Source organism: Gekko japonicus, unplaced genomic scaffold (assembly GCF_001447785.1).
Source record: "Gekko japonicus isolate JY-2015 unplaced genomic scaffold, Gekko_japonicus_V1.1 scaffold2759, whole genome shotgun sequence".
Taxonomy (NCBI): Eukaryota; Metazoa; Chordata; class Lepidosauria; order Squamata; family Gekkonidae; genus Gekko; species Gekko japonicus.
Window position 1 is genome coordinate 192,261 of NW_015162035.1, and position 18,431 is coordinate 210,691.

Here is an 18,431-nt window from a genome sequence, read left to right on the forward strand (position 1 = left end):
TGTGTTATACCTCTGAGGATGCCAGTCACAGCTGCTGGCGAAACATCAGGTCCTACAATGCCAAGACCACAGCCATACAGCCCAGAAAAACTACAACAACTAATGACCTCCGGCCGTAAAAGCCCTCGACAACACATTGGCCTGGAGGAAAACTGCTTCCTGACCCCAGACTGGCAATCAGCATTCCCCTGGGCATGTAAGAAAGGGCCACAAGAACTAAGCACTGAGGCAGCCCTTCCTGCCCTCCCTCTCATTATCTGCCTCAGTTCACACAATCAGCATTGCAGTCAGATGGCCATCTAGCCTCTGATTTGATTTGATTTATTTAATATGTATCCCACCCTCCTGGCCGAGGCCGGCTCAGTGCGGCTTACAGAACAATTTTTCTCCAGGCCAATATGTTGTCGAAGGCTTTCACCATCTTCGTTGCTCTTCGTTGTCTGAAAATCTCCAAAGAAGGAAAGCCCACCACCTCCTGAGAAAGCCTGTTCCACTGAGGAACAGTGTTCCCTCTGAGCCGAGTTAGTGTGAGTTAGTTCACAGTTTTTTAGTCTCCGGCTCACACATTTTTGTCTTAGCTCAGGAAGGAGGGCTCCAGAGCAATCTAGTTTATGCAGTAGCCAAATCGTTCGCTCATGACTTTAATGCCAGGAGCTCACAAAGTAGAATTTTTGCTCACAAGATGCCACAGTTTAGGGGGAGCAACAGTGGTGCTTGGGGGGGCAACAGTGGGAGGCCTTCTGGAGTTCTGGCCCCACTGCTGGAGCTCCTGAGGACAACTGGTATTTTTGGCCACTGTGTGACACAGAGAGTTGGAATGGATGGGCCATTAGCCTGATCCAACATTGGCTTCTCTCATGTTCTTCTGAGCACTGGTTGTGGCGCCTGGCTGCTAGAACTGAAAGCTGGCCAAAGGGGGAAGCTAGAAGCTGCAGCCTGCTGCTGCAATGGCCACACTGACCAGGCGAGAAGCAGAGGACCACCCCTGTTGATACAGCCTAGAATTGCATTTGCCTTTTTAGCTACCACATTACACTGCTGACTCATGTTCAGTGTATGGTCTACTAAGACCCATAGATCCTTTTTGCCCACACTACTGCCAAGACAAGTCTCCCCCATCCTATAATTATGCATTTGATTTTTCCTACCTAAATGCAGACATTTACATTTATCTCCACTTAAATTCATTTTATTTGTTTTCGCCCAGTTTTGTAGCCTGTAAAGATCATCCTGTATTCACAAGCACTCTTTGGGTGCAATCCGTCAACCAGTTACAGATCCACCTAACAGTCATAGGCTCCAAACCACATTTTACCAATTTGTCAACAAGAGTATTATGCGGAACCTTATCAAAAGCCTTACTGAAATCAAGATAAACTATGCCTACAGTATTCCCCTGATCCAGCAAGGTAGTAACATTCTCAAAAAAAAAAAGAGATAAGGTTAGTCTAACATGACTTGTTCTTGAGAAACCCATGCTGGCTCTTAGTAATCTCAGCTGTCCTTTCTAAATGCTCAAGGACTGTCTGTTTGATTATTTGTTCTATGATTTTCCCAGGTATCAAAGTCAAGCTAATGGGTTGGTAGTTACCCCAATCCTCTTTTTTTCCCCTTCTTGAAGATGGGGACAATATTTGCCTGCCTCCAATCTTCTGGCAGCTCATCTGTTCTCCAAGAATTCTCAAAAATAATGGACAGAGTCTCAGAAATTACACCTGTGAGTTCTTTTAGTACCCTTGGATGCAGTTCATCTGGCCCCCGTGGACTTCGTTTCATTTAAAGTAACTTGGTGTTTATGTACCACCCCTATGCTGTAACTCTCTTCCCTCATCATGTGTTCTGTTCTTGCCATATTGAGCACCGTTTTTCTTGCAAGAGAAGACTTAGGAAAAGTAGGAATTGAGCAGTTCTGCACTCTCTTCATCATCTGTTAAAATTTAACTTTTCTGTCCCCGCAATGGGCCTACCATGTCCATCCACTTTTTCTTACTTTGAACATAAGAAAAGAACCCTTTTTAATTGTTTTTAGCATCTCTTGCTAACCTAAGCTCATACTGAGCTTTAGCTTTCCTAACTCTCTCTCTCTACAAGCACTGGTTATTTGTTTAGATCCAGTTTTAGAGCCAGTTTGGTGTAGTGGTTAAGTGCGCGGACTCTAATCTGGGCGAACCGGGTTTGATTCCCCACTCCTCCACTTGGACCTGGCTGGATGACCTTGGGCAAGCCGTAGTTCTGATAAGAGCTGTTCTTGAAAAAAAGAGCAGTTTCTGTCAGAGCTCTTTCAGCCCCACCTACCTCACAAGGTGTCTGTTGCGGGGAGGGGAAGGGAAAGGAGTTTGTCAGCCGCTCTGAGACTCCTTCTTCTTCTGCTTCTAGATTCATCCTTGGTTATAAGGCCCTCCTTCCACTTTCTGAATGAGCCTTTTTTATTTCTCAAGTCTTTAGAAGGCTGTTTATGGAGCTACCTTGGCTTCTTTAGGCTCCTCGTATTTTCTCTTCTCATAGGAATCGTTTGTGATTGTGCCGTCAGTATTTTGCTTTTAAAAAACTCTCATCCCTCTTGAAATCTTTTCTCCTTAAGTATTTCTGACCATGGGATTCTACCCAGCATAACTTTAAGTTTGTCAAAATTTGCTTTCCTCAAGTCCAATCTATACGTTGACTACGTACAGCTTTTATCTTCCCCAAGACTGTAAATTCCAAAATTACATGGTCACTACTACTACCCAGGGTACCCACTACTTTCACCTCCTCAACCAGAGCTTTCCTGTTGGTAAGAATAAAGTCCAAGATAGCAGATCCTCTTCTTTCCCTCTCCACTTTCTGAAAGATGAAGTTGTCAGCAAGACAAGTCAGGAATTTATTGGACCCTTCATTTTTAGCAGAGTTGGTCTTCCAGCAGATATCCGGGTAATTGAAATCTCCCATGACCACTCTTTGAGAACTCTGTAATCTGTTCTAGGAGTGTCTCATCCAAATCCTCTGCCTGGCTTGGTGGTCTATAGCAGACCCCCACCATGATATCAGTATTATTTCTTACTCCTTTTATTTTTACCCAGAGACTCTCAACTGGACTTTCATGCTCAGATCCACATATTTCCTCACAACTATATACTTCCTTTACATATAATGCAAGTCCTCCACCCTTCCTTATTTGTCTGTCCCTTTTCAGTAAGTTATACCCCTCAGTCCTAATATTCCAATTGTGAGTGTCATCCCACCCAGTTTCAGTAATGCCCATTAGGTCATAGTCCCCTTCCAGTATTAGGACTTCAAGTTCCTCCTGCTTGTTTCCCATACTCTGCGCGTTAGTGTAGAGACATCGGAATCCATGTTTTATGCACCCTGAGGTTTTTGTTTCTGTATTTACATGTGAATTAATGTTATCTAGCATATGTGCCACTTCCCGCAAAACTTTAGAGTTCTTATCTCCAGTTATTAGCATCATACTGGGCTTTGCATTTTTGTCTTGCTCCCCCACAGGATTTAGTTTTAAACTCTCCTTATTAGGTCTGCAAGGCTGTTTCCAAATACATTTTTTCCTTCCCTCATGAGGTGCAAACCATTTCCTGGTAGAAGAGCTTCATCTCGAAAGCATAAGCTTTTCCTGATGACACCATCTACATAGCCAGTCACTGATTTGCAGTATTCTTCTTTCCCTTCCTAAGCCACGGTGTTCGACAGGAAGAACTGACAAGAATACAACCTGTGTTCCCATTTCCTTCACCTTTTTACTCAGAGCCACATAGTCTCTTTTAATACGTTCTGGGCTGTGCTGGGTGGTATCATTTGTTCCCACATGGATGAGCAAGAAGGGATAATGATCTGTGGGCTTGATGAGTCTCCCTACCCTTTCCGTCACATCCTGGATGCGTGCACCCGGTAGACAGCATACCTCTCGAGACGACAAGTCCTGTTGGCACACTTTAGCCTCTACCCCTCTCAGTAGGGAATCCCCAATTACCAACACACACCTTCTCCTATATTGGGGAGCAGAGACTTGAGTCCTTGCATCCACAGGGGTCTGAGACATTTCCTTCAAGCTTTGTGGAGGCTGGGGGAGGAGCCCTTGTCCCAGTACTTCAAAATCAATATCTGTGGGGAGATCCAGGAACTGATTGCTTAGTGACAGAGGCTCAGAATGCCTCTTGATCTTCCTGCTCCTGTGGGTGACATTCTTCCATGTGCCCTCCTCCTGTGTGGGGTGCTCCTCCAGTTGCTGAGATACCTCTCCCTTCTCCTCCCGTTGCCCTCTCAGGAGTGCTTCGTGCATTCTGTCTATGAACTCTTCACCTTCCCTTGTAAACTGGAGTGTGGACAAGTGTGCCTCAAGTCCCTGTATCTTCTCCCCCAGTAGGGCTACCAACTTACATTTGCTGCAGATATAATTGCTGTTACCCTCAGGTAAGAATATGAACGTGCCACAGACTTTGCACGTCACTGCCTCAGCCCCCTCACCAGCCATGCTGCGGCAATCCATTTCGAAATGTCTGCTTCTTGCTTCTGGAAGGCCAAGGCCTCCCCAACAACTCTCACTTTGCCTGCCCGCTCAGCGTTTTACTAAGTGTACCGAGAAGACAAAGACGTCTTTCCCCATGTCAAATAATCTAGCCTTATAAAGAGCTCTGGAGAACTCAAAAGTTCAGATACTGTTTTGTGTCATTGTTGGTTGGTCTTAATACAAGTTATTTTGTGGCTTTTGGTATTGATTACTATCCCTCTGAAAAACAGTAGAAACATAACAACAACAATACTTTAGAATATTCAAAGCATTTCCTGTAGGCACATGGTTCTAACCATGGACCACTGCTTTTTAACAGCTGAACTCAGGCCATTTAAAATTGCGGTTAGAGGGCCCGATCCTGATTGGGCCTGCAGGATCAGGGGCTGTTATTCCCCCCCCCCCCATGCCCTTTCAAGTGCAGGAGCCATAGGGTTGCCAGGTCCCCCCCCCCGACCACCAGCGAGGGTTGCCAGATCCAAATTGGGAAACTCCTGGAGATTTGGGGAAGGAGCTTGGGGAGGACGGGGGACCCCCTAAGTGGGGTGCAATCCCATAGAATATCCATCCTCCAGAACTTCCGTTGTCTGGAGATGAGCTGTCATTCCAGGGGAGACTGCAATCTGTATCACTGTTTCTGACCTGCACTAGCTTACAAATACTATGGTCACTGAAATTAAAAGAACAACTGGGTGCCTTGGAAATATTCAAAACAAGCTGTTTCCTAAAAACAACATCAGCTCCACTTCTGATTTTAAAAGCGGAAAGAACACAGCGTTTGCTCCCTAAAAAGAACAGCAATAATTAGTCAGATTTGGTTTTCTCTGCTTAAAATTGCATGCAGGCACTTTCTGTTTGTTTGTTCTTTGTAAATGAACATTTTATTAATTTAAAGTCTTGTTTGGAAAAAAAAATCAAGCATCTTGGGCAGCGATCCTTTAAGCAGCAAGAATGTGTGTGCCTCCCAAAAAGGTTCTGCCTTTTTGCATTGTATTGTTAGATATGGAAACGAGTAAAATGTTTGGTTTGGATTTTGACTCCCACATACTGGACTCCAGGCTCCAGCCCAACCAAGCGGAGAGGAGCTGTAAACTTTGTTCTGCATGTAATGCAGGGGCTCCAATGAACACCTGAATGGCTCCAAAGGGAGCCTGTGACACTCTGCTCTTAGAGGGACGGCCTGCAGGACTGAGGGCTCCCCCCTCCCCCCCCAGTGCATCAAGGCGGAGGACTGCAGCCAAGGCGTTTGGACATGGAAGTCCCCCTCGTCCCACAAGGGAGGGTATTAAGCAGCCCTTTCCAGGCAGTTTGAAGTGGCATTGACCGGGGTAATCTTTGCTACACAGTTCTGCAAACCAGAAACAGTGCCTGTGGACAGAAATTGTGGCATGGTAGACACCAAGAATCTTCACAGATGTCTGTTAATTTCTTTTCCTAATTGGGAATATGGTCTGTGTTACATGTAAAGGAGCAGCCCCCACCCCCAATGATCCATATTTTCTACCTGAACAGCCCCCCCCCCTTTTGAACCTGCAGGTACCTTTACAATTCTGACACTGTGGTGGACAGAAGCCATGATGTGGCTGCTACAAAATGGCTGCAGCGGGAGGCTGAGCCAGCCACAAAATGGCTCCTGCCACAGCTTCCCTTCAGTCGCAGAGTAGCTACTGTCAAAGCAATGCTTTTAAAAATCTGCACAGCCCATCAAGACTCCAGTGCCCATCAGAATGTGCAGGGCCAAAGCCCCACCAGGAAAGGTGTTGGCTAGGAAGGAGGACTATGTCTCTGCTGGTAGACGTGTGTAAGCCTTTTCCTGTAAACTGACATAATCTTGAAAATGCACATACTGTCCTAGGACTCAGTGAAAGGTTCCGAGGCACCCAGAGCCATGGTGTTTTTGAAACTAAGCTGGGATTTCATCACAAAAGCTGTCTTGAGCTTTCCAGTGAAAAGTGGGATATTTAAGTCTAAAGCAAGGAATACAAACGGTAGCTTTACCTGCTACATGTCCTGCTTAGGTGGAACGCTGCTAAAAATACATGATGCAGGTTTGTTTGACATCAACACCTCCAAAACCTCCTAAGTACATCTAAATGAAATGGCCACAGAGGAGGTGGTTTGAGCGGGATTTCCCACGGTTCATTGCAGTGACCTATGAAGTGCTAGACATAGAAATATTTCCATTTGGCAGTCATTAGAAACGCGTTCTTTTTTTGAAACAGAAGCCTTCCAGGCAGGACTTCTTGAAGTGGCCGAGTCCCCCCAACATCTCATGCAAAGGCCCCTTTCTCAGCACTGGCTTTAGGAGGCCTTTTTAATAAGAGAAGTCAGGGATCGAAAGGGATACCGTCTATAACATAAAGTATGTTCTCTACCACAGAACTTGGAGGGGCAGAGACAACCACCAGAAGGCGATTCTCCCCTCAGGGAGAACAGCCGCCCTAGTTCTGGCCCTTTGGAGTCCATGGAACTGGCCCAGGGAAGGCTCTGGAGGCCTCCCGGCTCCCCCTCAAAAAGAACCACCGTCCTGTGCGCTCTAGACACAGGGCTGCCGTGTCCCCACTCCCAGCAGACTTTCTCGCCACTGCTCAGCTGGGCCACAGGAGAAAAATGGAGGGGTGATCACCAGCGCCCCAGTGTACTGGCCTCACTCCCAACACGACCGGAGGGGACATCGCCCTGCAGACCTCTGGCATAGTCAGTCCAGACTGCATACGGCTGAATGCTAGGGTGGCACCGGCAATGTGAGGGCATCCCTTCTGGTCCTGCCCTACGAGTGAGGTCGGCACATCCCTGGAAGCACAACCACCCTGAACACTCTGGACCTCAGGGAAGGGCCTGAGGGCCCTCAGATCCACCAGTGCCACCTGAGAGCCACATGCAAGCTGCTCTGAGCTCCTTGGAGGACTTCAGGCACGACACACCGTAACAACCGGCATATCCCGCCCCCCCTGCCCCCCAAAGATGTGCCTGCTGCCCAAAGGCCCTGAGGCCCTGGAGCCAGGGCTGCACCTGCTTTCAAGAAGAAGCTTCCCAAGCGGCCGGCCATTTGTCTCCTCCCCAAAGTGGCTGCCCAGGGTGTGTAGCCATTTGCCACACGGTCTACCCAGCCCCCCCCCGGAAGCTGATCCCAGTGCGGCATCCTGACCCAGCCGGGCCACAGGGGCTCTCTCTCTGCCCAAGGAGGGCGTGGCGTGGTGGGCGAGAGAGGGGAAGCGGCGAGGAGGAGCAGTGACACACTCTGTGGATGTCGTCCCAGGGGAGCGGCATGAGGGCCAGGAGGGCTGCCCGCTGTAGGTTGGGGGATTATGGGATCCTTGGGGAACAGTGGAGACTGAGGAGGGTGGGGTTTTTTGGGGGGAGGGACCTCAGGTGGGGGTCATGCCAGGCAGCCCCCGCCCTCCGAAGCCGCCCTTTTCTCCAGGGGAGCGGATCTCTGTAGTCTGGAGACCAGCGGCAATTCCAGGAGATCTCCAGGCATCACCAGGAAGTTGGCAAGCCTAGTGAGTGCTCCAGGCAGGGCTGTCTGTTTGCTGCAGCTCTGCAGAAGCAGAGGACTCTTATCGGAAGTTGCATGGACTCGGCTTCATAAGGACCCCATCTTACGCAAAGTAAGAGAAACCATAAACATCTGTTTCACTCGTGTAATTAGACAGGTTGCAGAACGGGACTTTTCTTGTTGCAGAACTGACAGAATGACAGAATTCATTATCCTTTTGCAGAATTTAGAGGATTGCAGAATTCGTGGTACAGAGTCAAGAGTTCTAGATAGTAGCTCTTTCTGGATAGATACAGATCCCACAGGGATGTAACTTTTGACACAAGGCAGACAGTTTTCATTGTTTATTGCTTTCTCTTTGGTTGTCTGAATAACCAGGATAGAGCTACGGGCCCTGGGAAAGATCTCCCCCGGGGAAGAACTGACAGTGTCCTACGTCGACTTCCTCAATGTCGGTGAAGACAGAAGGCAGCAGCTAAAGAAGCAGTACTACTTTGACTGCACCTGCCAGCACTGCCAGAAAGGAATCAAAGATGACCTGATGTTGGCTGTGAAGGAGGGAGGGGAGAAGGTGAGTTCAAGAGCCCAGGTCTGAAGGCAAACCTCAGCCCTCCCGCTTTCAACTGAGAACAGACAAGTAGGCGAGTCTATGCAGAGAGGCCTCTGAGCATGTGGCTGCGCGTCAAAGCCCCCGAGAGGCACCTGAGGAAGGCAGCCGCGGCTCTCGGAAGTTCACGCCCACCCACCCCAAATCCCCCTGGCCTCCCAGGTGCTGCCGGACTCAAACCTGGCTCTTGAGAACATAAGAGGAGAAGCCAACGCGGGATCAGGCTCGTGGCCCCTCCAGCCCAACACTCCTCTGGGTCACACAGTGGCCAGAAATACCAGGTGCCACCAGGAGGGCCACCAGCGGGGTCAGAAGCCCTCCCACTGTTGAGCCCCCCAAGCACCAAGAAGACAGGGCATACCTGCCCCAGACAGAGTGTTCCCCCTATCCCTTGTGGCTCATAGGGGCCACCGATGGACCTCTGCTCCATATGTCTATCCAGTCCCCTCTAGAAGCTGTCCATGCTTGTAGCTGCCACCGCTCCCTGGGGCAGTGAATTCCACGTGTTAATGACTGTTTGGGTGAAGAAGGACTTCCTTCTGTTCTGAGCTTACTGCACAGCCATTTCATGGAGTGGCCACGAGTTCTTGTATTGTGAGAAAGGAAGAAAAGCACTTTCCCCCTCAGCCTTCTCTGTCCCATGCATAATTGACTTCAGCGGTTTTCGAAGGGCATAACTCTGTTTAGGGATGCACCAGGAGAGTCACGGCTCATTTTGGGCAAAGGTTAAATTCTGCATCCTGCAGACCAACAAGGCTGCCCTCTGGAACGGCCCAGAGGTCTGGAGCCCCTGCGCTACACCTTCAGGCATCTTTCCCCACGGAGATGCACCTGCTGAGCCTTGCAGGGCATTAGGGGCATGTTCTACAGGGCACAGCCAATTCCCATAGAGGGTCTCTGTGAAATGGTGGGTTCCAAGGATAAGCAGGCCCGAGTCTAGTGCAATGTACCCTCTAAGCTGCGGAGTCTTGTGAGCCAAAATTCTACTTTGTGAGCTGCTGGCATTAAATTTGTGAGCGAGCGATTTGGCTACTGCATAAATTAGTTTGTTCTGGAGCCATCCTTCCTGAGCAAAGACAAAAATGTGTGAGCTGATGGCTAAAAAACTGTGAGCTAGCTCACACTAACTCAGCTTGGAGGGAACACTGGTCTAGTGATCAGTTCAACTTTATTCGTGATTTCAGCAAGAGCGAGACAAGACCCCAGAGCCTCAGCTCTGTTAAATAGCCTGCAATTGCCACACCCAAACACACCCCACTCCCAATGATAGGCTATTTATTACTTGATTGGTTAATTCCAGAGTCCTGGTAGGCTATTGTTCTTGTGCTCCATGCTCAGCCAGTCTCTGATGTGATCAGGGGTCATTTCGTAGAAAAAGAGCTGCAGGAGCTCATTAGCATACCTAATAGGCTATGAGCCTAATAGCCTGTTAGCATATGCCACACCCCCTGACATCACCAGAAGTGATGTCTGAAGGGGAAGCAAAAGGGGGGAGGCATCTTCAAAAGCCTCCCCTTACCTTCCCCAGACTGGTGGGGGGGATCGAAGAGAGAAGGGGTTTAAACTTTAAACCCCTTCTCTCTTCACTCCCCCCACCCCCACCCCACCTTGGCAGGCCGGCTGGGGAAGGGACGGGGAGGGGAGGCTTTTAAAGATGCCTCCCCCCTTTTTTGCTTCCCCAGTTGGCCTGCCAAGGTGGGGTGGGGGGGGAGGTGAAGAAAGAAGGGGTTTAAAGTTTAAACCTCTTCCCTCTGGAGTCGCACCGCAGAGAGAATATAATATTATAGGATATAATGGGAAGAAGAGAAAGGGTTTAAACTTTAAGCCCCTTCTCTCTGGAGTTGCACTGCAGGGGCCCCATAGAATATATTGGGACTTTAAACCCCTTCTATCTGGAGTCGCACCGCAGCGGTGGCGCGATCTTCCCATTTTATTCTATGGTGCCATAGCATATAATGGGAGATTGCACTGCTACTGCGGCACGCAGGGCGGGGAGCTTGGGGCGGGGCTTGTGCTCCAGCCCCAAATAACCCCTGGATGTGACATACCTGGAATGGTTCACTCCCAATACATAACAGTCTCCCAGATAAGTTGTGTTCAATGGCTGCCTGGTATGAACTGAGAGGACACCCGCCGGGACGAGTTATCAGCTCACAAGGGTTGCCTACTGTGGGGGAGCTGGGTGTTGGTGCCCGCTCCTTTACGCCAGCAAGTGCTATCAGCTCTGCACGAGATGCATCCCAGAATTGTGCGGATGAAAGCGCTGGCCGACAGTTACGTGTGGTGGCCAGGCATGGACAGTGAAATAGAGGCCTGTGTCAAGCGCTGCCAGAGGAGAACCGGGAAATTACAGGCCAGTCAGTCTGACGTCGATACTGGGTAAATTGGTGGAAACCATTATTAAGGAAAGAATTAGTAGGCACATAGATGAACAAAACCTATTGAGGCAGACTTCTGTAAGGGAAGATCTTGTCTCACTAACCTGTTAGTGTTCTTTGAGGGGGTGAACAAACATGTGGACAAGGGGGATCCAATAGATATTATTTACCTTGACTTCCAGAAAGCTTTTGATAAAGTTCCTCATCAAAGGCTCCTAAGTAAGCTCAAAAATCATGGGATAGAAAGACAAGTCCTTTTATGGATCAAAAACTGGCTAATTAATAGAAAACAGAGAGTGAGTATAAATGGACAATCTTCTCAGTGGAGGGTGGTAAGCAGTGGGGTACCGCAGGGATCAGTACTTGGTCCACTGCTTTTTAACTTGTTCATTAAAATTTGGAGTTGGGAGTAAGCAGTGAAGTGGCTAAATTTGCGGATGATACGAAGTTGTTCAGGGTGGTGAAAACCAGTGAGGATTGTGAGGCACTCCAAAGGGATCTGTCAAGGATGGGTGAGTGGGCGTCAACATGGCAGATGGGGTTCAATGTGGCCAAATGCAAGGTGATGCACATTGGAGCCAAAAATCCTAAATATAAATACACATTGATGGGGTCTGAACTGGCAGAGACTGAGCAAGAGAGAGATCTTGGAGTTGTAGTGGATAACTCACTGAAAATGTCGAGACAGTGTGTGACTGCAATAAAGAAGGCCAATGCTATGCTGGGGATTATTAGGAAGGGTATTGAAAACAGATCAGCCAATATAATAATGCCCCTATATAAATCAATGGTGAGACCTCATTTGGAATACTGTGTGCAGTTCTGGGCACCACACCTTAAAAAGGATATTATAGCTTTGGAAAAAGTGCAGAAAAGGGCAACTCGAATGATAAAAGGGTTGGAACACTTTCCCTATGAGGAAAGGTTAAAGCGCTTAGGGCTCTTTAGCTTGGAGAAAAGACGACTGAGGGGTGACATGATCGAGGTTTATAAGATTATGCATGGGAAAGAGCAGGTAAAGAAAGAGGTACTTTTCTCCCTTTCTCACAATACAAGAACCCGTGGGCACTCCATGAAATTGCTGAGCGGTCGGGTTAGAACGGATAAAAGGAAGTACTTCTTCACCCAAAGAGTGATTAACACATGGAATTCACTGCCACAGGAAGTGGTGGCGGCTACAAGCATGGACGGCTTCAAAAGGGAATTAGATAAGCATATGGAGCAGAGGTCCATCAGTGGCTATTAGCCACAAGGTATAGCTAGGGGCTCTGGGGCAAGTGATGCTCTGTCTTCTTGGTGCTTGGGGGGGGGGTCAACAGTGGGAGGGCTTCTAATGTCCTGGCCCCACTGGTGGACCTCCTGATGGCACTGGTATTTCTGGCCACTATGTGACACAGAGTGTTGGACGGGATGGGCCTTTGGCCTGATCCAACACTGGCGTCTCTTATGTTCTTATGTCTGTCAAGAAACCCAACTGGAAGCTCCCAGGGCACCAGTGCAGCAGTGGGCATCCACCCACAAACCTCGGTCCCGGCTACACCTGGACTTTGCTGGCCCTTTCCAATGGCAAATACTCTTCATTTTGGTATGGTTGGAAGTGGTGCCAGTCACCTCCACCTCCACCAAGGCAGCAATCTGGGCCCTCCGACAGATTTTCAGCACACACACGGCCTACCCGACACAGTTGTGGCGGACAATAGAACAGCCTTCACTTTGAGGGAGTTCCAGGAATTCATGGGCCACTACCACATCAGGTACATCCGCTCCACTCCCTTTCACCTGGCCACCAATGGGCAGGTGGGAGACGTTGGTGCAAACCACGAAGGAGTCCCTCTGGCGGATCGTCCACGGAGACTGGGACCATAAACTCACGGCTTCCCTTTTTGGCCACTGAGTGACCTCAAGCAACACCAGTGGCCGCAGCCCTGCGGAACTCCTCATAGGCAGATGCCTAACCACCTGACTGGACAGGCTGCACCCCGATCGAGCCCCGGAGCACCACCCATCTCCAGAGAGCCAAGAGGCGCCCAGAGGATTTTCCCCTGGTGACTCCGTCTACATGAGGAACTTTTCCAGCGGTCCTGCCAGGATTCCTGCCAAGGTCATCTGAGTTACTGGACCCCTGTCCTATGAGGTGTCTACCGACGACGGTCAGGTCCTTCATAGGCACATAGACCAGCTCCGCCACCGTCTCCTCCCCACTGAACCAGAGTTGCCATCAGTGGTCTTGGAAGACTGCAACATGGAGTTGACATGGCCACAGGAACCAGAGCCCGTGAGGGAGCTTCCAGAGGGCAGCAAGCAGTCAAATGGACCAGCGGGCACAGCACCTGAACAAACGGCCACGGACTGCCCAGACGTCCTGCCAACACTGCTACCGTCTCCCAGCACCACGTCAGCAACATCAGACCCAAGTCCAGAGACCCCTCTGATAGAACCGCGACGTTCAACCCGTGAATGATGCAAACCAGCCTACTTAAGAGACTTTGTTAAGGAGCTTTTGAACTTAGGAGGGAGGGGTGTTATGCACTAAGCCTAAAGCCATTCCTCGAGCTGTACCTAGAAAGGGTTGAGTTTACTTCTCTAGAACAATAGTTCGCCTGGATCCAGGAACTAACCAATAGTGGTGTAATGTAAATAGCCTATCACTGGGAGTGTGTGTGTGTTGGATATGGTGTTTGCAGGCTTTATAGCTTGTCTTGTAGTTTGCTGAAATCTCTGAATAAACCAGAGCTGATCACTGCAATGCGTCCAGTACCCAGTATTTAACAGGGTTCTTACAGTGTATCCCTGAGCAGAGTTGCTTCAGTCTGCATACACTGAATTTAGTGTGTTTAGACTGGAGTAACTCTGCATAAGGTTGCACAGGTCCAGAAGAGTCCCACGCTGATTTACCTGAAAGTAAACTAAGTCCAGCAGGTTTTGTTCTCAGGTACATGTGCACAGAATTGCAGTCTGCAGCTTTTTATTAATCAAGCTTATTACTATTAAGCACAGAAAAGAAATCCAGCAGAACCCTAACTGGGTGGTATGACCTAGTGGTGGGTGGGCCAGGTCTGGATAGGGGTGCTGGAAGCCACACCATTTTCCCCTTAAGAGAATCAAGTATGGCAACAGATGAGCCTATTGAACCAAGGCAAGAGATTCTTCTTAAGCTCATTTAGATGTTATCTGTCAAGAAACAGATTATTGTGCATGAGTGTTCATTTGCCCCATTCTCATGTTACAGTGAACTCAGGGGGGGGGGGAATTGCTCTTTGCAAAGATCAAGGATGGGGACTGATATATACTGGGTTCAGACACGTAGAGTGATTAGCTCATGATTATTAAGTGGTTTCAGCTCCAAAACTAAGACAAACTTGCAGGGTCAGAGCCCTGCTTATATTCATGGAACACCTCACACCCAACACCCACACCCCACATCCCATGATAGGCTATTTACAGAGTATTGTTTACCAATTGGTTACTACTAGGATCCGGATCAATCTATTGTTTCATTCTAGGATCCAAGCCTTCTACTGTGATGTGCTCCAAGCTACGCTATTTCGCATGTTCGCTAGTGAGCCCTTTCGCAAGTACGGTTCCATCGCGATACATAAGAGGGACGGAGTCAGAGCTGGTTTGCTCTGTCTCCACCCACCATGTGGTTCTGGCTTTGCCCTGTTTGCTGCCCTGCCCCCTCTCCTGCCCACCCGCACTGGGTACTAGCTGCCACTGGCTTCATATATATATAAAAAAGGAAATTATAGCATAAGACTTGAAGGCCACACAGAGCACGTTTGGGTAAACTCGGCACACAAACTCTGGCTGTAGCTGGGAGGTGAACTGAATTGTGTTCTCACTGAGAAATGGCCTTGATCCCACTACTGTTGGACATGATCCTGTTTCTGCCAGAACCCACAGCCAACAACGTAGTACACGCTTACCAGGAAAGGTAATACTTTATTGAAGAGCTATAGATGCATTAACATAGGCACTGTTAAGAATGGCGGCTGCCCCTGGGGCATAAAAGGATATAGGGTATTCGTATGCACCCCCCCACTGCCCTGGCCAATTAGGCACCCTCCCACATGCGGGAGAAAGAGCTTCGGCCGTTTAGCGCTGAAGCTGGGAACCAAACTCTCTCCCACGGTTCCCGAGAAACCCAGACATCAACAGAACTTGTAGATAAGCGTTACAGCAGCAAAGAAGCACAGAAGGAATGCACTGGCAATTAGAAGACAACCGACCTCCCCACCCCCATTGCAGCATAGCTGACAGTTTCCCCTGGTGTTTTACTACTAAATGCAACAAGGAGATAACTAGGTTTGCCAGCTGGGTCCTCTCTGTGGAATCTGGCGGGCAAAAGATGTGCATGCGTGCTTCAACGGTACCCTTTTGTCTTTTTCAGCCTTCCCAGGAAACAGTGAAAGAGATTATCCAGTACTCCAAGGACACCCTAGAGAAGATTGATAAAGCTCGGTCAGAGGGGGTTTACCATGAAGTAAGTCAAAGGCCTTCTTCTGAAAGTTTGAGATGGGCCAGGACTAAGGGTTCTCGTCTCATCTCTCAATCGTGTCATTTTATGTGGTGTGTGTGTGTGTGGCATATGGAAGCCGTGTTGGCTCCACCCTCCACTCGGTCCCCTGAAGCTCCCTGCTGACTGAGGACAGCAATAAAGAGAAATGGACGACTCTGCCTCAGGTGGCAGATTTTGGTCACCATTAAATACCATTATAAGAAGATATTATTATATTCACAGCTGGAGGCAATGTTTGAACTTTTAGCCTCAAGGTGCCAGAGAGATTGGGTATACTCCCCCTCCCCCCATCCCCTGGAAACTCCAGCAGTAGGGTTGTCAGGTCTGGGTTGGAAAACATCTGGAGATTTTGGGTGATGGAGCCTGGCGAGGAGGGACCTCAGTGGGTATAGTGCCACAGAGTCCATCCTCCTAAGGAGTCATTTCCTCCAGAGGATCTGATCTGGGTCATCTGAAAATCTGTTGTAATAGTGGGAGAGCTCCAGGTACCACCTGGAGGTTGGCAACCCTAAGCAGGGCTGTGGTCATGACCCACTCGCAGCAGGGAGCCAGGTCAACGCCATTTCCCACAGAGCCTTCTGGGCTACAAATTAGGTCTGCAAGATGTAATGGGTTAATCACCAAGTAATTAATTATATCTTCAGAGTAATTGTTTTTATGCTTATGCCAAGTAATGCAAATGTTATTGGTTAAGCAGATGTTATTGCTTATCAACTAAATATCATAATTGACTAAAATGTCATCAATCAGGTGGCACCCCCTAAAGTCCAACAAAGTTTTATCCAAGGTATGAGCTTTTGTGTGCCTTGCTGCAGTGTGTGTGTTTTGTTGGGCTTGTTAGGCTGTGGCTCTCCTGGGTGCAACTGGGTTCCCTCCCCCTTTCCACTGTATTCATGCCCTCATAATCCAGTCTTTCTCAGTAGGAAAGCCATGTGAACCATTTAGATGAGGAATAACAACAAGCCAGTGAGGTGGGTTAGTGTGTGTCCAGACCAAGTTCACCCAGCACATTGCCTTTGGGGATTTTGAACTTAGGCTTCCCAGATAGTAGGCTGATACTGACCACTGAGGTAGACTAAATTTGTAGACAAACAAATAGCCCTCAGTCTCTGTCATGGTGTCTTCGCATGTTCTTGACATGAAGCAACTTACGTAGAAAAGCTCGCAATGCCCAGTCCTGGGTCCTAGGCTCAGAACTCTGAGCATGAGATTTCTGTAGTGAATGTCAGTGAATCTAAAGTAGGTTTGCAGCTTACAGATATACACTTGAACAGCATACTCAAGATGGCTACAGCACAGATATTTTGATGCAGTAATTCACATGCATCACTGGCTGTCATCTTGTTTGCATATAATACAATGTGCCGTCAAAGTCATCTGCAGCCGCACTTGAAAAGAGCAGGCACCGTGCATGGCTGCCCTGCAAGCCATGAATTCACGGTGCCCATATGTAGACTCTTTTCAGAGCAGGCCCTGCAAGTGGCGAACACTGCGTGACACCATTGTGTCGGGGATGGCCCTTCCCCCCAGCATGCCCCCCAAATCCCCCCACCAGGGAGAAATTGGGACCTGGCAAACCTACCTTTAGGCCATTCCTCCCCCCAGGCTTTGGGGCATGGCCTGGGCACTGGCTGTGGGGGCTCTGAATCAGATCCCCCCCCAATGCGAATAGGAGGGTGTGGGCGAGGCAGGTGGGGGCTCTGGGTGTGCAGTACTCCTTTCCCCATGACATTTTCTCAATCACAAACGGCCTCCCTGGGAAGAGAAAAGCACAGGTGCAGTACACATACCTGTATTCTTTTCCCTCCTGAGGTTCAAGCAGCTCTTCCCCAAAGTCATGGCCTTAACTCCATAGAGGAGCCTCCTATGGCCATGCCCCTCCCCCGACAGCAGTATTACCTGTCAAGAATATGTGGTTTGTACCTTACACAGCCCTGGGGGCTCAACAAAGACTTGAGACAGATGGAGCGCTTATTTATCAGAGAAGACCCTGAAGACTCAGCCTGCCTCCATGTCCACGGGAGAAGGATTGTCTTTCTGGACACCAGATGACGGGCATATCAAAGGTACTGATGGCTTCACTTACCTGTAGGCCTCTGGGTCTCATCCAAAACACACCGCATAGTGTTTGTATATAGCTATGGCTGAACCCTGAGACACAGCTGCATCTCCACGAGCCCTGCAGAGAAGGACACACTCCTGCAAGAGTCCCAGGCACACTCCTAAAACTACGTCAGTCACCTGGAGAAGTGAAGAGACGGACAGATGGGCATGCAGAAGTCACCATCCACCAGGCAGGGGAAACAAGCAGGATGCTGCTTGTTGCGTATAGCTCCCAGCTTGTTTTTCCATCCGCCCCCCCCCCCAAGCGAATCTAAACAAAAATCTTGATTAGGCCTTTAAGGCCCCAAGTCAAGTGTCCCTTATCTTCCTCTTCACCACACCCTCTGTCTCTCCCTGGCAAGGCCTAATGAGCCAGGACACAATCCACTCCACAGATCATCATAGACAACAACTCCCATCCCCCCTGCTCTTTACCAGACTGCACAGCAAAGGCATTCCAGAGCAGCACATGCACCACAGCAGCAGGAGGAGGAGAAGGAGAGGAAGAAGAGGAGGAGGAGGAGGAAGAGGAGTGTCCCAGTTTCCTGGTCCTGGAGCAAGACCGACACACACCCCTGAACTCCCCAAAGCCACCCCGCCTACCCGGGAGAGCACGTCAACAGCCGTGAGGCCCCCGAAGAGGGATCTATCTGGCGTCTGGAGCCACGGCAAAGAGCAAGGAGCTGGCGAGTGCGGCCTCAAGGGGAAGAGACGGCAGAGCACAGGAAAAGGTCTGCAGCTTCAACAGGCCTGCAGCTTGGCTTCCGGTATTGGCACTTGCCATGGCGGTCGCTCTACTGGACCTCCAGGAGATGATCGCCAGA

The 18,431-nt window shown here is 49.2% G+C and overlaps 1 protein-coding gene across 3 annotated transcripts in view; it reads left to right on the forward strand.

Moving 5' to 3' along the window:
• Positions 1-18,431, forward strand: part of SMYD1 (SET and MYND domain containing 1) — a 68,291-nt gene that overhangs the window by 38,464 nt on the left and 11,396 nt on the right. For all 3 annotated transcript variants that reach the window (XM_015405563.1, XM_015405564.1, XM_015405565.1), the window contains 2 exons: positions 8,379-8,571; positions 15,376-15,468. In XM_015405563.1, coding sequence (XP_015261049.1) covers positions 8,379-8,571; positions 15,376-15,468 — 286 coding nt within the window. The remainder of the gene's footprint in view (positions 1-8,378; positions 8,572-15,375; positions 15,469-18,431) is intronic.